Genomic DNA, 20,430 nt, shown 5'->3' with positions numbered 1-20,430 from the left:
TACTGAAATTTATTGTATCCCTCAAAAGGCAAAGAAAACATTTTAGAGTATCTACTCATAAAGCACCAGTTGTTCAACAAGTAAATGAATGTATTGCTACACCATAATCTGTAGTACTATCTGTAAAAACTGTAGTGCCAAATAGTTCACCCTTTTAAACAATAAGATCTTTATATTTTATTTTTATTTATTTATATTTTATATTTATTTATACAATAGGAGTGTCTTTGACAACACATTTCTGCAAATACACAACTTAAAAAAGAAATCCCCCAAAATATTTAACATTGCTATAATAATCAGATATTTGATTTCCTGGAAATATTTCAATTACATTCCCCCCTCCCTCCACTCAAGATGCTGCTTTAAAATAATCTGTGATTTTCGTACCTTATCCTCTATGCTGCAGCCAGACAGAATATCCACCTGAAGAGACACTGTGTCCACAATACTCTTCCTCCTGGAGAGTCTGTCCTCATCTATCATAAGAAGAAATTATTTTACTTTTTGCACAACGCTCTTGAAACATGTTCAGTCAAATTTTTACCCATCAGATGCAGTTTTTTTCCATATGCCTGTTTAACCCAAGATCATCTATTTTATCAGTTGAACTGTGAAAAATGATACATTTAGAGTTACTGCTCTAAATTACAAATCATGAAGAAAAATAACCTTTTCATAGTCCCTCCCTCCTCAAAATTACAGATCTTTTCAACTTTCCCTTCAAAGTCCAGAATTTAAAAAAACTGATGTCTTATTCAAATGCATAATAATAACAGAGCACATGATGATACACAGCTGTAAAATCCTTTACAAAAGCCTTTCTTTTTTTCTTTTTTTTTGTGAAATTGAAGTATTAATGTCTTAATTTTAAGGTATTCTGAAACAGAAGAGGGCTTATTGGAACACGATTCATTGACAGCAGAAACAAAGATTTCTGAATGGAGATGAACAACAATCCCTCCTTATTCTTGTTGCTACAAGTACCATATTCAGCAAGTCTAAAAATCTACTGGGTGAAGAAAATTCTCTCCATTTCTCACTTCCTTATTTTAGCAGGTCCAGCTGGCCTAAAAAGTTGTCAGAATAAGACCAACTGTGCTGATCCTAAAAGAAGCACAACAATTTAATTACCGCATAAAGAGATTATGATCAAATGATCCATCAGTTGATGGAATCTCCTTCTGTGACTGCAGTCGTAGGACATTGCACCACTAGTGTTTTGTCATTTTTGACATTTAATATATTAACAAAAGATTTTAATGAACAGTAAAAATACATTTTAAGACTTGTCACAAAGATCCTCTGACAAACAGACACTTGAGTGGCCTGGCCTCTGCATGTGTCATTTACAAAACCATGAACTGCAATGTCACATTTTAGATTTTAGGCAAGATCAAGCCATTTGGACCTTGCTATTATTATCTGATGACTTGCACTGCACAGTTAAAAGCAGCTACAGGCACTTGATACTAAAAGAAAAAGAAGAACTGCAAAACACCCCCATGAGAAGGCAATTTATACTGGTTCTTCTGCAACCTTTGTTTAAACCACTTCTAGCCAAGCAAAGTGCTTTTGCAGTGCAAATATTGAGCATGAACAAACAGAATTCATTCCAGCAGAGCTGAACATGCTCAGCTTTTAAAAACCAAGAAATAACTTTCAGAAGTCACATATATGAAATGTCATTTTAAGATCAAGAGGCAGTGAAAGAACAGATTAGTGAAAAACACCTGAATTTCTACTAATATTTGCCAGGTTCTCAGACACCCTGAGCATTTGAAATGGCATTCTGAAGGATTAACTGAATTTTTAATCCCTGATGGCTCACTGGTACATGACCCAATACATTCCAAATCTGAGGAAAGCACTCAGCCTGCAAGAGAAAACACCCAACAAAACCACACCTCTGCTGCCATCTTGCTGCTCTCTCTATAACTGACACACAAACACCAGGAGATACATTTTAGGGACTACTTTGGACAGAATTCATTTTTGTAATGGATGCCTCACTAAACTTACATATGAAATATGCCCATTTATCTCTAATTTCAACATATTAAGTGGGCAAATATTTGTGACAATTACAATTTTTTTCTCTTATAAAGTACAGTGTTCACCCACACACATGAAGGAGCCCAGGGGCTCAAGGACAGTGATGGAGCCCAAAACCCACTGGCCCAGCCCCTGCCAAGGCTGTCCCAAAAGCCTTGGCCCCATTGCCTGGGCAATGGGAGCAGCTGTGTGTGTCACTTCACTGACCAAGGTGGGCTCCATCACTTTTGACAAGGGACAATGGCTTTAAATGGAAAGAGGGTAGATTTAGATTAGATATTAGGGAGAAATTCTTTCCAATGAGGCACTGGCACAGGTTGCCCAAAGAAGCTGTGGCTGCCCCATCCCTGGCAGTGTTCAAGGCCAGGTTTGATGGGGCTTTGATGGGATAGTGAAGGTGTCCCTGCCCATGGCAGGGGGCCTTGGAACAAGATGACCTTTAAGGCACTTCTTTTCCTGGGTGAGGGACTCTGTTCTTTGTACAGTCATTATCTTGAATGACCAGTAATTAAGATGAATAATCATTCTTTAAACAACTGAGAGCTTTTTCCAGCTTTCTACAGATTTTTGTAATGTCACTCAAAGAGGTAATTAGTACCATCACAAAAATGATACCTATGGCTCTACTACCTGCTCAGGAAAACAAAACAGGAAACTACTTTTTGGCAGATTAAAAAATCATGAGCAAACACAACAGCAAACCCCACAGCAGCTAACATTGCTACAGGCATGTCAAGGGGAGAAACAAAAAAAGCATAAGGAAACACTAAATCCACTAAGTACAACACAATTTCTGGCCTAAAGGTCTTTAGGCCTTCTAAAAGCATTTTTGACTGCACATCCTATAGGGACACACCACAGGGCAGGAGAGCAGGCTGACCTACAGCTCATTTTTACCTTTTGACTTGTGTTTGCATTTATGAGGTTTTTTGCCTGATGGAAATAGAGGCAAATTAAATATATTTATATATATATAAGTATATGTAGACAAAAAATGACTGAAAGTCTTTTAAATTAGTTTTCTCCCTCAAGTAAGAAAGAGAAACAGGTATAAAAATTTGCAAATATGAATGTCTTTCTAAGTTGTTAAGAAGTATCAAGAGATGAAACAAAATCAGGATGACAAAATTATGTTCTATAAGTCATTGTTAAGCATTGTAACACTGATATTTGGAAAAAGCAGAAATAATTAGGATGAAATATTTACTGGCATTTTGGGTTCAACTCTAGGTTTCACAGGAATATACAATAAAAGGTATTGTTTCTTTATTAAGGTTAATGATCTCTTTTGAAACACTACATTTTAGCATTATAATCTTAATAGCAGAAATGTAATGCTTCATTGCAGTAAAAAAAGAAAAACTTAGGAATTCCAAAATATTCACTTGGTCCTGATTCAGTTAAATGAAAAGCTTGGGAAGCTCAATACTCCACAGGATCAAAGATTCATGAACTTAACTGGCTATGGCAACAGTCAAGAAACAAGTTTTGGTTGCTGCTCTTTATAAAAAATTACAAAATCCCTGAACCCATCTGATTCACATTTACTAAGGATTAAATATGGCAATTTCTCATCACCTGCAGAGGCAGTTAATCACACTTGCAGCTAAACTCAATTAATGTTGATGTCAGAACTTGCGTCTCTTCCTGTGTGGGAACGCATTTTTAGCAAAGTGTACAAGAAAATCTTACTGAGGTCATTTGGGTACAAATATATCTGAGCTTCTAGAAGAGGCTTAACATAAATTTCAAACCAGGCTATCTTCTTCACTCCATTCTCATTCACTCAAAGCCTGTAACATTTCCTCACTTGCTGCCCACCTCTTCTGCCAATACTAAAATATAACGTTAACTGGTTTTAGGTGCCAGAAGAAATAAGCATATGAACATTATCCTTTTCAGAAGAAGACAACCAGCAACAGAAAACAGACACTGTGGCTGTGCTGGAACATATCACTAATGGGCCTGCTTGCATTTTTGGGACAAAACCACATCTGCTGTGTGGAGAGCTCAATTCCTCCCACAATAACTATCCAGAAGAGAGATTCAAGAGCAGGCAGCAATGTCTCTAAATCAGACTGCAAGAGAACACATCTGGCACTCACTAGCTGTATGTACTTTGGTTCCTTCTATGTGTGAGCTAGAGAATACAGAAATCACATTTTACTGCTAGGTACTTTAAAAAGGCCCTGCTTTGGGCTGGGGTATCCCCTAGTCTATTACAATAGCAATCCATTTATATACATAGTCACAAAACACACATGGTTAAGAACAAATTCTTCAATCATTTTTTTTTTCAGTAATTTGCTCAATTGGCTGTTGAAAAGATATTAAAAGTGAAAACCACACAAATGTCACATACTAGCTAGTCCTTCTGACATTATTCACTCAGCCTGTGCAGCACCAACTCCCACAAACCTTCCTCAGGCAACACTTTATTTCCACTGTTACCAGACACTAAGCTTGCATAGGTATCTGGTGGAGGAAAATATCTTATTCTTGCTTAAATTAACATCTGCTCATTGGCAGTTTAAGGCAAATAAATCAGCACAAGTCCATGTGGCAAAAAGATGGAGTATCTTTCATCTAATGTTTACATGAAAAGCTGACTTGTATATTCTTTCCTCATTTTCTAGATAAGTTAGTACAGGTATTCTTTTGAAGCAAAGACTTCATTAAAAAGAGTCAATATGTGTTCTAAGACCTTCTGCCTCACTTCCATCCCTTAAGGAAAAAAAAAATCTTTGAAACTTCTTAGCAATAATACAGTAGCTCATGAGAAGAAAAAAACCACCTTGAGAAGACAAAATGATCTGATTAGGTTTTGTTGCCAAGCAGTCACATTACATTTCATTGGCACACAACACATTAGGAAAACATTCTTAATAACTGGTGCTAAGTGGTGTTGCTATTAATCACCACTTACCTGTTACCTGGGGCACATATGGAACTGACAGTCTTTCCACATTGTATCCACTGCCTCCTAATGATTCTGCAATCTTGTTTGTCAGGAAAAACAGATCTGTTTCATCCTTCTCTAAGGATTTTGGAAGACTGTCAAAACATATATTTGAAGTTATTGTCTACCAATAGGTATTTGTTAGTTAAATAAAATATTTTTCTAATGTCTGTGAGCAACCAAGAAGGGTCAATGGTAATGATTTGATGGAAATAAAGCTTGGTCAGTTTTTTAGGAATGAATACAAACCTAAAATTAGTCCACTGAAAACCTCTGCAGTATTTTAGATTACTTTAATTAACACTTCTTGTTATCTGAAATATGTTCTTCACCTATTCTGCTACATCTTGAGAGAATATGATCTCTGTTAAATAAAAAACCTGCACAGCAACAGTAATACTAATAGTAATTAATTAATTGTAATATTTGTCATTTGCCAGCAGTGTGCCCTTGTGGCAAAAAAGACTGAGGGCATCCTGGGCTGCATCAGGAGGTGGAGGGAGGAGATTCTTGCCCTTTATTCAGGTGTGGTGAGGCCACACCTGGAATGCTGAGTCCGGAGCTGGGCTAGCCAGGACAAGTAGGGAGCCCACCACTGGGCTCCACAGGGTCACTGAGGTGGATTATGGGGCTGGAGCATCTCTCCAGTGAAGACTGAGAGAGCTGGGCCAGGTCAGCATGGAGAGGATAAGGTGAATCTCATAAAGTGTACAGCTCCCTTAAGGGAGGGAGGGTGGAAAGGCCTCAGAACTAAGCACCTCTCAGTGCTGCTCTGTGACAGAACCAGAGGAAATGGGCACAAACTGACACACAGAAGGTTCTGCCTCAACATCAGGAAACACTTTTTTGTGCAAAGTGAAGGTGACCAAGCACTGGCACACGTTACCCAGACAGGCTGTGGCGTCCCCATCCCTGGAGATATTCCAAAGCACCTGGATGTGGTCCTGCACAGTCTGCTCTAGGTGACCCTGCTTAAGCAGGGGACTTGGACCAGATGACCTCGAGATCCCTTTCAGCTTCACCCATTCTGTGATTCAGTGAAGATTTATTTTGCTGTCTTAGCACACTGAGCATCCTATTGTGTATAAATGCCTCTGACTACTATTAAAAAAAGTCTGAAGCCCACGTTTTTTTTCCCTATAAGTGTACATGCTTTTAATGCTTGGGATTCTTCTGCCTGTTCAGAACACCATAAAACCTCTGATTTTTTTCACATATGGAATATTTCTCAAAGATGTATGATTTTTAATAGCAAAATAGGGGCTTCACTGTCCACTAATTCCCATTTTGTATCTACTTACTTGGATTTGTCTTTGAAAATTGTTTCTGGTAGAAAATAAGCTGCTTCCACACTTCTGGTTTCAATGACCTGAAAAAAAACCCCATGTCAAATAGTAAAAATTGGAATAGCTCCATAGTTGTTTTCTTCAACACCTAACCTTCACAAACATCAACCTCAGCACAAATGAGATGTTTGGGATTTCTTTTAACCAGGGAAAGAGACTGTGGCTCTCATCCTTTAGACTAAAAATCTGATTCTTATAGGTCTTGTGCATGTCAATACTATTTTAGCAAAGACAGTGGGGCCATAAAGTCTTATACCAGATTTGGCTCTTTATATATGGCACCATAAGCAAAATAAAATGTTGTATCTTGAGAGAAGATTATTTTCTTTATAATCTTAAGAGTCAGCAAGTAATGCTGACTTAATGAGAGACTGAAGATCAAGAACAATGTCAGTGGACACAAACAGGGAAGCACAACAAGCAAGCACCTGACACAAGTTATTTACTGATTTTACAGTAGACTGTATATTGCTCTAAATGACCTGAAATATTTAACCATGTCTTACCTTGCTGACATGCTGACAGAAGGCAGGCACTGCAATCATCTGACTCAGGAAGTTTAGATATGCTGCAACCAATGCCATGACACCACAACGATTAAACATTGGCAGATTATCCTCATTGATGATGGCAATGTCCTGAAATAGAAGGGGTAGCATGATGCTTTCCCAAGTTAGCAGGCTGTCCTGAATACATGGAAATCAAACTTATCATTGGTTACACTGTATGACATACGATGTTTATCTGCTATTACTTAACATTTGATATCTCTCATCTTAAAATTCTAGTCTTTTAGCTCACTCCTGAAGTAGGAATATATTGATCTGAAGTTAGAGAGCTTAAAAGATTCAACCATTATGAAGAAAAATAAATTTACTCGAGTCAAAATTCTGCTTCTCAGACAGGAAGTACAGGTTAATGACTGGTAGTCTCTTGTCCTTACCACCTGTTGATCTTAACATTTTCTCAGGAAAACTAGAAGGAGCAGTTTGATAATAAAGATCACCAGTGTGAATCACAGATACAGCACAAAAAAGGGAATTATTTAATCCATATTGGCACTTTTATGTTTATTCAGATTGTATTATTTTTGCTCTAATAAAACTCCTAATGTCATTCCCAGCAAGTAAGGATTTGGTTCAATTACATATTTTAAAATTAAGGATGTAAACTGCATTTCAGATATTTTATAATACAGCTGCACATTTAGGAATAAGGTTAATGACAGAATATACTGGGAATACAGGGCCCAATTTCATCTAATTTCCAGGGCACATGTTAGGAGTACTTTATTTTTGATTTCAACACAGATAAAATTAATAAGTTATCCAGCTTCCCTGAGGACTGTATGCAAGTATGAGTTAATATTTGAACCTATAAAGGAAATGTTAAGGAATAAAGCCTAAAACACTGACAGAATATTAGTCTAAGGTCTAAGTATTAGTCTATTTAGTCTATTAGACTAAATAGAGTGCTTTAGTAACTATTCCCAACCAATCAATTAATTATACAGAAGTTTTCATCCTGGGTGCAGACAGCCCATACATTTTATACAGAACACAAGATCATAGGTTGAGAGAACACCTTGTCAATCTGCTAATGAGTATGAGTGATTCTAATAAATGTTTCAAATTTTTCCACATCTGTTTTTCCTGAACAGCACATGCTGTGGAAGTTTGTTACAAAACCGATTAGATGAAGTTTCCCCATCAGTACATACAAATTGCACTTCCTTAGTGACCAATCAAGTCCAGACCAAATTATGGGATTTCCAATTTGAGGATCAATACACAAAACCCCCCAGTTCTTCACATCTCCAATTACACATTTGAATTGTCAGTAAATAAGATACAACACAGACCCATACCTGCAAGGCAATCGCTAATCGAATGAGGTCAATAACCACTTCTTCATTGGCCAGTTCTATTGTGGTAAGAGCTAGAGATGTAAACAGGAGTTCAAAGTTCTTCTGGACATTGTCTTCTTCTTTGCAGCCTAGGTAGATGTGTCTGTACAACTGCTGACCATGCTATGAAACACATAAAATGGAAAATGGCTATTAAATAATAGAAAAATTTAGGTAAGAAAGGATATTTAAAGGTCTTCTGGTCCAATTCTCTAGTCCAAACAGAGCCAACTTTGATGTTAGATTGAGAATTAAAAAACAAAAAAAGGATAAAATACATGGTGTACATATACATAGAGAAATAAGTACATGATTAATCAAGTAGACCTCAAGTTTCTAGTAACAGCTACTTTATAAACACTATACTGTTCTATTTTATGCACGAATGTACAGATAGAGGAGATGATACAGAGAATTGCATGATTACTGCACAGTATCAGATGTTGGAATTTATTTCCTGTTGAAATATTAGAAAAATAATATTTGCCCATTTATGAAAAGGAGAAACCAAAAAGTAATCTTGAAATACTTTTCAAGAACATTTGAGACATTTCAAGAACTCATTTTCAAGAACTGATGAGCTCCAAGTGTTATCCTTGTCAAGACATCAATTTGTTCATTGAGCACCTCCCCTCAAACAGCAAACCAAGAAAAAATTCTGCTAGAAGGTGTTTCACAAGGTGAGCAAGGCTCATTTACCAACGTGTGTAGGGAGGCTGCAGCTCTAGTGAAGAACAGTGGTCATCTAATGAAAGACTCTCCACTTCAAAAGTGACCTTCTTCTCATTACACTGTGCCTAACCAAATATCAGTAAATAAACTATTATCTCAACACAAAAGAAAAATGCAAACACAAGAAACACAAGATAAGCAGCAGGTGCTGTATGGAACAGAGCTCAGTACCACCCCAGCATTCCTCATCTGGTGGGGGGTACAAGTCTCTATCAGCTGACACAAATAATTTTCAAGTTCTAAAGACCAACTCTAGATGTATTAATTCAGCTCTAGAAGGAAGCAGAAAAGTGATTTTCAAGCTCTCTTTTTCAAACAGGACATATTTACTTGAGAAATAATGATGACATTGTTGGTCTTTTCATTACTTCTAAAATCAAAGAGCTGCTCAAATACACACTGTATTTAGAAAAGAGGGAAACACAGCTACCAGCAAAGCACAGAAGCTACTACAAAATAAAGGTTAGCTGTTTAAAGACCCAGTATATTTGGAAAATAAAAGTAACGATTTTTTTTATCCTACTGATGAAGAATGGCATCTTTCTAGATGACTGGAAAATGCAAGAAGTTAAATATTTCCCTTCAAAGAAAGGATAGCTATAAACTGAGCAACTGGTCTGAGACCAAGAGTTTTGTGCCTATGTTTGGTTCCATTCCACCTGGGTGTGATACCAAATTGTCTCAGGATCCCCATTAGCATCAAACAAGCCCAAATGGTCGTCCAGATATTTATGAACTTCTGGAGATACCTCATCCCTGTCCTTTGATTATGCAGAGCGTCTGGGAGGAGCAGGCTGCTAACATGCACACCTACACCAGGTGAGTAACAGTATCACACAGATAATCATTGACTGACTTCATTTCCCTGGGTTAATATATTTTTTAGAAGTCTGTATGCTCTTTTCTTGACCTGTGAAGAATCTCTTTTCCTCTTCTGCCCTTTTTTTCAGATCAATATTAACAATTCAAATATTTAGTTTGACAGCTACAACTTTCATCTAGCAAAATGCATCTTATCCAAATTGCTTTAAATCATAGATACCAAATTATTGAATTAAGATTTAATTCACTTTTTAAAAGATACATTATTAATAATTGCCAATGTTGGAGTATTTTTTATATTTGTATTATTCCAGATGAACGCATACTGGAAGAATGTTAACTGGACTAAATTAAAGCAAGAACATTTATCTTGCAAAGTTACTTGAATGCTGTACAACTCTAGTTTGCATACTATTACATGCAGTATTTTGGCCTACTTCAGTATTTTCTGGTTTTTGTTAACATACCTACACAGATAAACCAGTCAGGAATGACAGAGCACAGTAACAGCTTTATGCATTTTTCCCACATAAAACCCAAGGTGTCTACTGTAAGCCATTTCACTCCACTTAAGTATCATCTAAAAAAAGCCCATTTTTCTTTAGAACCAAATATATTGAGAAGTCACCTGGTACAAAGTCCTGTGAAAACAGTATTTTAAGAAGATAGCTGTTTTTGTGCAAAGTTAACTTTCTTTGACATCTTTACCTAAAACATAAGTCCCTGTACCACAGCTATAAAAAGATTTCTAAATACAAAATTTCTAAAAATACAGCAAAAATTAAAAGCCAAACTAGTGAAAAACTGCTACTGAGCAAAAATTAAATGCTGTGCAGGGATCTAACAACAGGGAGATCTTTTCAGAATCATGGTTTTGACATATGCTGGTTTAATTTCATGCACATGAAGGTTTTAACTGAAGACATAAATTAAAGTTTTATTGCATGGAATCATCTTTCAAGTATCTAGAGAACCTCAACACTAAAATCACTGTAACTTGCTTACAATAATTTGGTATTGATCTTTGTGACTTGTTGCAAAACCACAGCTGTAGAAGAAAAGCAAAAGCACTGGTTCTGTTACTGATTTCTAGACAGAAAAGTGATGCTCATTCTATTACCTTTTTCATGAAGCTCACGTCTTGCCTTGAAATCTTGTCTCGTTTTATCTTTAGATCAGAAACATCTGGTATTATTCTACAAATGAAAGAGATGCGTTGTTTCAGAAAAAAACAAGTTGGAAATTAAGAGAATGTGGAATACAGGAACTATTCAAATATATCTTGACCCAATTCCCATTTTAATTATATCTATGCTTAACAAGAATATTCAAATTTCAGTTGAAGATGGAGAACCAGAAAGAGAATTATGATAATCATGTATTTTTTTATCTACATAAAATAAAAATAAAAATAAAATTCTGTCTTCTACATGGCTAAACTATGATATTTGTAATGATTCTTTAAGTTACTGTGCTCTGAGGCTTACCTGTAAAACTCTTGCCATGAATAAATGACACTGAACACCGTGCATTTACCAAAACAGTATATTAATAATTCGTAGTAGCAAAAACATTTAAGAATCAACAGTAGCTGTCATTCAGGTAATGCACTGGAGTCTCAAGCAGGCAATAAAGAAGAGCAGTACCTGATCCCTCTGAGCTTGGCTCTGTTGTCGTGCCGATCGATGAGGTTGTGCAGGATTTCCAGCACCAGCTGCCTCAGCTCCGAGTCCTCCATGAGCGAAGGAGACAGCAATGGGTCCAGAAAGGGGGCAGGAAGTGCATTACTTATTGTTGTGGCTTTGTATCCTGAAGTCACCTGTTCATTGTTTGAAATAAAATTCATGTGGCATTACTGCATTTTAAGAATTAATCACAGCTGTCACTTTTTAGTGGGATTGCTTTGGCATCCACAACATAGATTCAAATTGAAGTATTGTATTAATTTTGAAAATTCCTGACCTCAGTATGAATTTGGAAGGATGTCAGCATACATTTTCAAATTAAGCCACTCATGCTAAAAGGATTTTTCAGGATCCTTTCTTTAAAAACACACTCTGAATCAAAAAATAATGTATGATTTATGATTTGTTTTTTTTATATGGCCTATGAAAATTTGCAGGGCATGAATTGAAGATGATGGGAATTCCAGTCAATAATTACAATAGAAATTTTTCCATTTCAGGTTATGAGCTGTTCACATATGGCAGAGTAATCTCAGGTGAAATAAAAAATGAGAAATCAGGGCCTATATGTACACCTCAAAGATTTATGGATACTATTTTATTGCAAAATATGAAGTAAGCAAATATCACTTTCTTAGAAAACTGGTGCCATAGTGTTATTTTGAAAATTAATACTACCCTGACATGTCTCATTCAGTTACTTTTAACTAAAGCAAATTCTGCAGGTACAAGAAGAAAAATAAACAACTACCTAACAAGTAATTCAAATTTTAATTAGCTAAACATCTACAGTAGCCAGAAATATTTAAAATTTACCATCCCTTAAAATGGAGGTTTACCACAATATTACAATTTCAAAATATATTACAAAGTACATATAACCTGTTGAGCATGAGGGAAGCAAAACTATTCCAAATTTAGTTATAATAAATGCAATAATATTTTCATCCAAGACTTATATAATAATTCTATCTTCTTTATATATATTCCATACCCTTACAGTTTTTACATGTGAGCTGTGTTTTACTGGTTTTGGCTGGGATAGGTCATTTTCTTGATAGCAGCACATGTGATACTGTGTTCTGGATTTGTGACCAAAGCAGTGCTGGTAACACAGAGATGATTTGGCTACTGCTGAGCAGGGCTTACACACCTCCAGAAGAATATTCCATATTAAAATGTGCCATGTTCAGCAGCAGAACAGGAGGCAATTTGTGAGGGCTGCCACTGCTTGGGGACTGGGCTGGCTATCAGTTGGCCTGTGGTGAGTAGTTGGGATTTTGTTTTATTTTATTATTACTTCTTTTTCTTGTTTCTTGGTTTCCTTTTTTTACTTACTAAAAGGTCTTCATCTCAACCCACTTCTCTCACTGGTACTGTCCTGGTTCTCTCCCCATGCCCCTGGGGCAGGGTGAGTGAGTGCCTGGGTGGTGCCTGGTGCTCTGGGTTAAACCTGAGTGAGCACAGTGCTCCCAGCTTAGCTGAGGGCTTCCCAGGGACGTGGCTGACAGGAGCACCAGGGGCCAAGAAGCTATCTGATCAATCATTCTGAACATGGAAAATGACTGATATCACAAGCAGCAAGGCTGCAAAACAAAGTGCACACTTTTAATGAAGTGCCAGATTTCAACTGCCTGTACAGCATTCACTTGGCTACCTGTATATGCATGACAACAGACTAATTATGCTATGAAATATTTTTCTTTTGTAAAGAATACATGGTGTACAATGCTGGATTTTTTTCACAATATTTATCAATGACTAATTTATTAAGCATGAGACAATGACTTTCACACCTTTGTGCCATGATTTTATTTCCATATTCTAGAAGATGCAAACCAAAATTTATGGATTTTATTTCCGTATTCTAAAAGAGATGCAAACCAAAATTCAGTGTCCAAAATGTTAAATCCCTTCCACACTCTGACTCCCTTAAAGCATACTTACAGGCTATGTAGCACCCCAAATCATTAGAACAATTCTTACCTGTTTTAATGGAATTTTAATACTGGTGAGATGTATATTGTCAGGAACAGTTTAGACATACCTGAGTCTATGTTTAATGAAGACAATGTGCAAAATGACCACCTGAGGTCCTTCCTAACAAGTTTTCTATCCTTAAACTGCAACTCTGAATGCCCAGTTCTTCTGCAAACCAGAGTCTAAGATTTCAGATTTGGACAAGCCAAGAATGCTTTAACCTATTTGCCTAACACCATATACGTCATGTCAAAGCAGGGATAGAAACTCATTTTGCAGGAAATTCTTCTGCTTTAATTTGTGAAATCATTCCCCTATTTGAGTCACTAAACAGTTCTCAGCTTCTGCAAAAAAAACAGGCCAGGATTCTACTGGCAAGAGCCTCCTTTACTACCCACTTCCTGATTTTTACCATCTGGGTCTATTTCCAGAAATACTCTGAAGATTTACAGCTGAAAAATGTATCTGTGATAAAAAATTCAATCACACCTTACAAGAAATTTGGGAAACATTAGGAAGGAAAGAACAACTGTGTCTGAGGTATCCATTCCTATGGTTTTAAAACATTGGCCATTCTACTAATTACCACTTTTCCAGGCTCAGAGATGAAAGTGATTTCACTTTGATGTAGCCAGTATTGCTGGCAGAACTCAACCCACCCTAGGATGTTCTTTTGGATCTGCAGATCCAATTATAACTGACATTCACTGAAGTGCTCTAAGAGGTGGAGGTGTATTTCTCATGCTGTTTGCAATTTAAGTTGGAAAAACGCTTTCACAATATTACACAATAGAATTACAGGTCTATGCAATATGAATATAAGTTTATTTTCACAGCCCAGTGTTGTTATACTGTACTTATATGCATAAAGTGGAACTGTGTGATTATAACATATTATACTCATCACAAAAGCCTTACCATAAGTAAAGATCTCAATAACATGATTTGAATCCTCCTGGTTCCCAAATCTCTGCAATTGGAAAAAAGATTGCAAATTAGGTTTTCTTGCATATTTTTGAAATATTATTCTACTCTAGACACTATTCTCATTTTTGACAAGTGAATACAGCAGTCTTGGAAGAAATGCTGGATGATCATAGATAAAGGAAGGTACTTCCAACTGAGTTGCAATAATTAAATATTTTTGAAAGACACATTTATAGGAAGGCTTAAAAATGGAGCAGTTGAAGAAAGAATTAAATTGTATATGTGAAGCAGGTATAAATCTTTATGTTTTACTTAGAAACCTATAAAAAGTTTGACTACTATGAGCTTGATGTTATTTTCACAAGCATCAGCACTGAAAACTTCTTCTGGACTAAAATGCAATTGAGTCTTTTAAGAAACAGAGACATTTCTTCTTTAAGCCAGACCCCAAAAACTTTGAGACTGGAAAAAAGTTATTGGCAAAATCAGTAAGAAAAACTAAAAGATTCCTCAATTTTCATATCACAGGAAGGTACATGAAACATTACTTGACCTGTTCTTCATCTGTTTTCATTCCATCCTGTAGGTACTAAAAGTAGCCAAATAGCTGAAAGTACATAGTCACTATTCTTGCAAGGTCTTAGGAGATAAAAGTGCACTTGGAATAAATTGCTTTGTTCACAGAGATTCTTTCAGGAAAGTAAAAAAGGTACAAGCCATTTTCTCTATTAAATAGTGTAAAGGAAGATCAACCCTCTTCACAAAAGTTGGCCTCTATGTAACAGTGGAAACTTCTACCTTAATGGGCTACAATCCTGGCTTGTCTGTATCATTCAAATGTCTTGGGCAGCTGGAATCAAAATTCTAAGTAATGCCAAACTTGATCAGCAATCAGAAAGCCTTCTCTGCTCAGAGTGACACATGCACACATCATACTAACACACTGCTCAGGCACATGTTTACACAGAATCTCATAAATGGAAAATTACACAGTTATAAAAAAAACAACCACCACCCTCAACTGTTAATCCAAGTAGAGAATTTCATATGGATTGGTTCTTGAAATACCTGCACAATGAGTGACAACTGCCTGGCACAGACTTCTATCTTCCATGGAATAGCATCCCATGCTGCAGGGATACTGTATGAAAAGCTATAAGAAGCTGGAGAATGACAATGACTTCCTACTTAAAGTATTAGGGAATCACTTATGTGGTGCAAAATGTCTGTGCACATCTGGAAAGAACAGCTGCAGCCTTTTCAGTAATTCCTCATACTGAGGAAATGCAGTCTTTTAAACAAAATTATTGCTGCTACAGGGAAAAGTATCCAGTGTAGGGTGACTTTTAAATTGTGGGTTTATTAAGTCTGCCTACTTATAGCTTTTTTCTATTTCGAAATACATAGGAAAAATCCAAAATTCACTGGAATTTCTGCAGTTATTTCTTAATCTGAAGTCAACTTGTACAGAATTAAAAAAAAAAAAGAACAAACCTTAAAAATAGTTTGCAAATTATGCAATTTATAATTGAATTCTTCTCATTCTCAAAACCAATATATAAAAATTATGGAATTAACAACCATAAAGTTCATAATTTAAAAAAAAATGTACAAATGCAGAGACAAAGAGTGTTTTAATGAAAAATAAATGGCCTTCCAATCAGGTAATTCTTATCAGTAAAATGTATGTAGGTTGATTTAATATTGCTGACACTGAGCTTGTCTTGGTTCTGCATAGTATTTAATACAGTCTCTAAGGAGTGAGAATTTGCATTTTGCTTTTCTTAATGTTTTCCATTTCTTAATTTATCAGGATTCTAAAATCTAGATTTTTAATTTGAAATTTAAAAATGTAGCATATACAAACCCAAGGTTACTGGGATCCAGCGATTGTGAAGTTGTTCCCAAAACAGGTACTTTGCTCATAATGAACATCATAATCTCTGATCTCTGGTAATCTGGAAGATTGCTTCCAAAAAATCCTAAATAAAAACAGAATGAAATCATAGAAGAGATATAGGGCCCTTCTCTTTATAAGAAAAGCCTTTAAAATACAAGGAATATATTAACAGGTCAAAATAGATGAAGAATAAACATATGACTTGTTTTAGGGCATAATCTCATATTTATTTTTGCTGAATGATTTTAGTGAGTCTTTTTCATGATACTTTCATCTTTGAATACCAAAACCTAATTTTATCCTCCTCTAAATATACAATTTAAAAATTAAGTATCTGGATTCTATTAACTTGTACCTAGTGAGGAATTGGAAGTGTTTCTCATGGCATATAGTATTATCTGTTAAGTCTCCAATAAATACTACAAGTGAGGGGACAGAAATCCCAGAGACATACAAGTATTTTGGGACTGTTGCTGTTCTTGGGGAGTGATGAGATGAGCAGCTTCCATGCCAGCACCATGGGAAGAGGAGCACTCCAGCATGGGGTACAGGGAGGGTTCCTGGACCAGGGGAACCTCACAGCAGTAGAAAGAGCCACAATGGCTGAGGGAACCTGGGCAGGGCCAGGAGAAATGTCAGGCACACACACACACACACCTCTTTAAAAGTATCTCTGGGAGTGCTGGCATCAGCTGGCAGGAAGGGCACTGCAGCTCTGCCAGCTCCACCAGTGAGGAATGGTTCCCACTCGCAGAAGACCCTGGTCTCTCCCAGCTCTGCACCCACCACAAGTGAAGCAGCTGCCCAGACACAGCTCCAGTGGGAACAGCTGCCATCCCAGTGCCAGCTGCAGGCTGGGCCCTCCTCTTAGGGCAGCACAGCCACAGCAGTGGGCACAGCTGTGCCAGCACATGCAGAGAACTGAGCTAACACTGTTATTCCCAACATTCCCCAAGGAAAGAGATCGGGGGGTTGGGTTAATGGCAAGTCCAGTGTGCATCAAGTGTGCCCTGGCAGCCAAAAGAGCCAACTGTGCCCTGTGGGGCACCAGGCACAGCATCACCAGCTGGCTGAGGAGTGACTGTCCCATCCCACTGCACTGCTGCAGCCCCTCCTCAAGTCCATGCTTTGGTGCCTCAGTCTAAGAACACCAAACACCTTCAAGGGGGGCAGGGAAACAGGAGATGATGATTTCTCTCTGGTGACCAGTGACAGGACATGAGGAAATGGGATGGAATTGTATCAGGGGAAGTTCAGATGGGACATTAGGAAAAGATACTTCACTAAAAGGAAGGTTGGCCACTAGATCAGGCTCCCCAGGAAGTGGTCACAGCACCAAGCCTAACAGAGGTCAAGCAGTATCTGAGCAATGCCCTCAGGCACATGGTTTAGCTGAAGCAGTCCTGGGAGGAGCAGAGAGATGGGTTCAATGATCCTTATGTGTCTCTTCCAACTGCAGATATTCTATTTTATTACTATGAAATAGTGTAACATTAACTTCGAGGTTGGTTTGTGGTTTGTTTTTTTTTTGATGGGAGAACATTTTAACTTGGGAACTTTATGAAATGGTGAGAAATAATCTACTATATACTTGTTACTGCTCTTCAAGGCAAGCAGAGGTGCAGATCAGTGAACAACATTTAAGCTACATCTCCCTTGTTCTTTAAGAATAGGAATACATATCATAAATACACCCCAATATATAACATCACTGTCATAATGGGAAAATCTAAGAAAGGGGGGGACACTGATGAGAAAATAATTTCAAGTGCTGTGCATTAAAGTACTTCAGTTTAGTTATGGTAGCACAACTGGCCATTAGGTGTCATTGTTGCTACTATGTTTAACATTCATTTCTATCAATTTTAAAGCACTACCTACAAAAATATGTATTACTGCATACAACTGTTTGCAATGATTTTCATAGAAGGACTAATAGTAGTTCTGTACCAAAGGTAGAGATTTCTACATTTCAAGGGCCACATAATAATATAATTAAAATTAATTTTAAGTCCACCAGCATTTTTAATTTTCATAACCTTCTTGGCTATGTGTTCAGTTAACATTTAAAAGAAAAACCTTTCAGAAATCAAACACATAAAGCAAGCCTGAGAATGAGAGGCAAACACAATCAGAGAAACCATACTTGGTAGTATTCCTTCATGATTCAAACTGGTCCAATATCATCTCGATGGGGAAGAGGGAAAAGGGGAGAAATTTTAAGTGAGCCTGTGCCAATTGTATTACTCACCAATTGTTTGAATAATTGCATTCTGGACAATCCTCTCATCACTCTCCTTGGAGCTGATGCTTAAAGTGGTGCTTTCACAGGAACTGCGCCGGTCACCCAGCTCAAAGTCAACGCTGATGCGCAGGTGCTTCAACAAGGTATTAAAAACCTCTAGAACTGTTGGGCCTGGAAACAACAAATAACAGTGATTGCACTTGTCAAGGGGGAGATGTCTGAAGAAAATTAAAACTGGGCTTTTCAATCCATTTTCACACGTAATGAGAGTAGGATGATGAAGAGAACAAAGTGAATTACAGTGTTTGAGGCATCATGACTAGAGAAAAACTTTTGAGGTGTGCCTACACTTTGATACTTTAGAAATTAACTTGGAATCAGGAAACACAGTTAGGTATGTATGCACAATCTATTATGATCCACTACTGGGTCTGGTCAGGATGGAGGTAATCTGATTTTCCTTCTGCATGCAGCTTTTGCTCCACCCATCAAACTGTCTTTATCTTGATCCATGAAACTTCTCACTTTCTTTCTACATTGTCCCTGTTCTGTGGGAAAGGGGAGTGCAAACAGCCCAGAGTCAACTCACCATGCAAGTTTCAGATACAAAACAGAAGTGGTTGCTGAAATTAAGCATCAGTAATGGATTTAACTGCAGGTACTTGCCTGTGAACTTCAGTTATTTCAAAATCTGCTACTAAAATCCAGTTCTATACATTGGAGCAAATCATGAACTCTTTTCATCATATGGTAAAAGATTTCACAAGTCTGTGAATGCAAGTGGGTCTCATATAAAGAGGAAGGACACATTCAGGCTCAAGCTAATGAAGCAAAACAATATTTCAGCAGGACACCAAAGAACATCAGGGAAAGAGCACTAGAGGGTGCATCTCTTCATAACTACTCTTATTTCAAGGAACTATCCTAATTTTAAATGACATTATTTCACCTTATTTCAGCTTCTTCACAGTCAATAAGGAAACATTTCTCAAAGATCATTCTACTCCTGCAATATTCAGGTCACAGCTGTATCACAAAGCAACAGTGCTCTTGACATTTTGTAGTGACACATGGTTCTCTCAGACTTTATGATTTCTTTCCAAACAGGAATACCTGCCTTTCACAATTTTTTCAATGCAAAGGATTATCTAACAGTCAAATAACCAAATGTATATGCTTGGAGTAACTGCAAACCAAGTAAGATTTCAAGCATTTTTCAGCAGAAAGGGGAAAAAAATTATACACAAAACCTTTTCAAAATGTTTCCAATCAGTCTGAAATCAAAGTGAAAATGAGCACTACCCTGCAAATTTATCCTTTGACCTGATGCCTTTAATTTAATACTACTTACCTATTGATCCTTTAGCTGCTATTGCAACTGCTTCCAGAAGAACCTGAATAATGCCAGCACGAACTCGTGGTGAATCCCTTTTGCGGACATCAAGGTGCCCAAGGATTTCTTGTATGACATGATGGGAATATTGTGCCTATTAAGAAAACAGACAGAAAATCTTCATCTGTGACTTTAACAAGAATAAGCTCATACATCACTCAGCTACGGTCATGACCATGTTCCCATTCTGCAACATTTTCATTCAGAAATTTATCGAAATTACAATCAATTCATGACTAAATATGGATTCAAAAAAGTGCCATGACAGATGAAGAAATACAGGTTCACTCAGCCAGCCCCATGTACAAAAGAGTCCTTTAAAATATCCAGGAACATCTACAAGCACAGAGGAAGCATGAAATTGTCCCTCACTCAGCTAACTGCAGTTCAAAGAATACAGCACCATTGATGTAAATGGTGAGAAAACTCAGCTTTCTCCCACAAACCTGGAATTTTACACTTTTATCTTCTGGGCATCTG

The 20,430-nt window shown here is 37.1% G+C and overlaps 1 protein-coding gene across 9 annotated transcripts in view; it reads right to left on the bottom strand.

The window, feature by feature from the left end:
* Positions 1 to 20,430, bottom strand: part of EFR3A (EFR3 homolog A) — a 76,518-nt gene that overhangs the window by 8,833 nt on the left and 47,255 nt on the right. For all 9 annotated transcript variants that reach the window (XM_036402639.2, XM_036402674.2, XM_036402629.2 and 6 more), the window contains 11 exons: positions 19,909 to 20,044; positions 18,564 to 18,728; positions 16,280 to 16,394; positions 14,404 to 14,455; positions 11,467 to 11,639; positions 10,941 to 11,016; positions 8,228 to 8,389; positions 6,867 to 6,998; positions 6,316 to 6,383; positions 4,982 to 5,109; positions 391 to 479 (listed from right to left, as the gene is read on the bottom strand). In XM_036402639.2, coding sequence (XP_036258532.1) covers positions 391 to 479; positions 4,982 to 5,109; positions 6,316 to 6,383; positions 6,867 to 6,998; positions 8,228 to 8,389; positions 10,941 to 11,016; positions 11,467 to 11,639; positions 14,404 to 14,455; positions 16,280 to 16,394; positions 18,564 to 18,728; positions 19,909 to 20,044 — 1,296 coding nt within the window. The remainder of the gene's footprint in view (positions 1 to 390; positions 480 to 4,981; positions 5,110 to 6,315; positions 6,384 to 6,866; positions 6,999 to 8,227; positions 8,390 to 10,940; positions 11,017 to 11,466; positions 11,640 to 14,403; positions 14,456 to 16,279; positions 16,395 to 18,563; positions 18,729 to 19,908; positions 20,045 to 20,430) is intronic.

Source organism: Molothrus ater, chromosome 1 (assembly GCF_012460135.2).
Source record: "Molothrus ater isolate BHLD 08-10-18 breed brown headed cowbird chromosome 1, BPBGC_Mater_1.1, whole genome shotgun sequence".
Classification (NCBI taxonomy): Eukaryota; Metazoa; Chordata; class Aves; order Passeriformes; family Icteridae; genus Molothrus; species Molothrus ater.
Note: the sequence above shows the minus strand (reverse complement) of the source record. Positions and strands in the feature narration are given on the sequence as shown.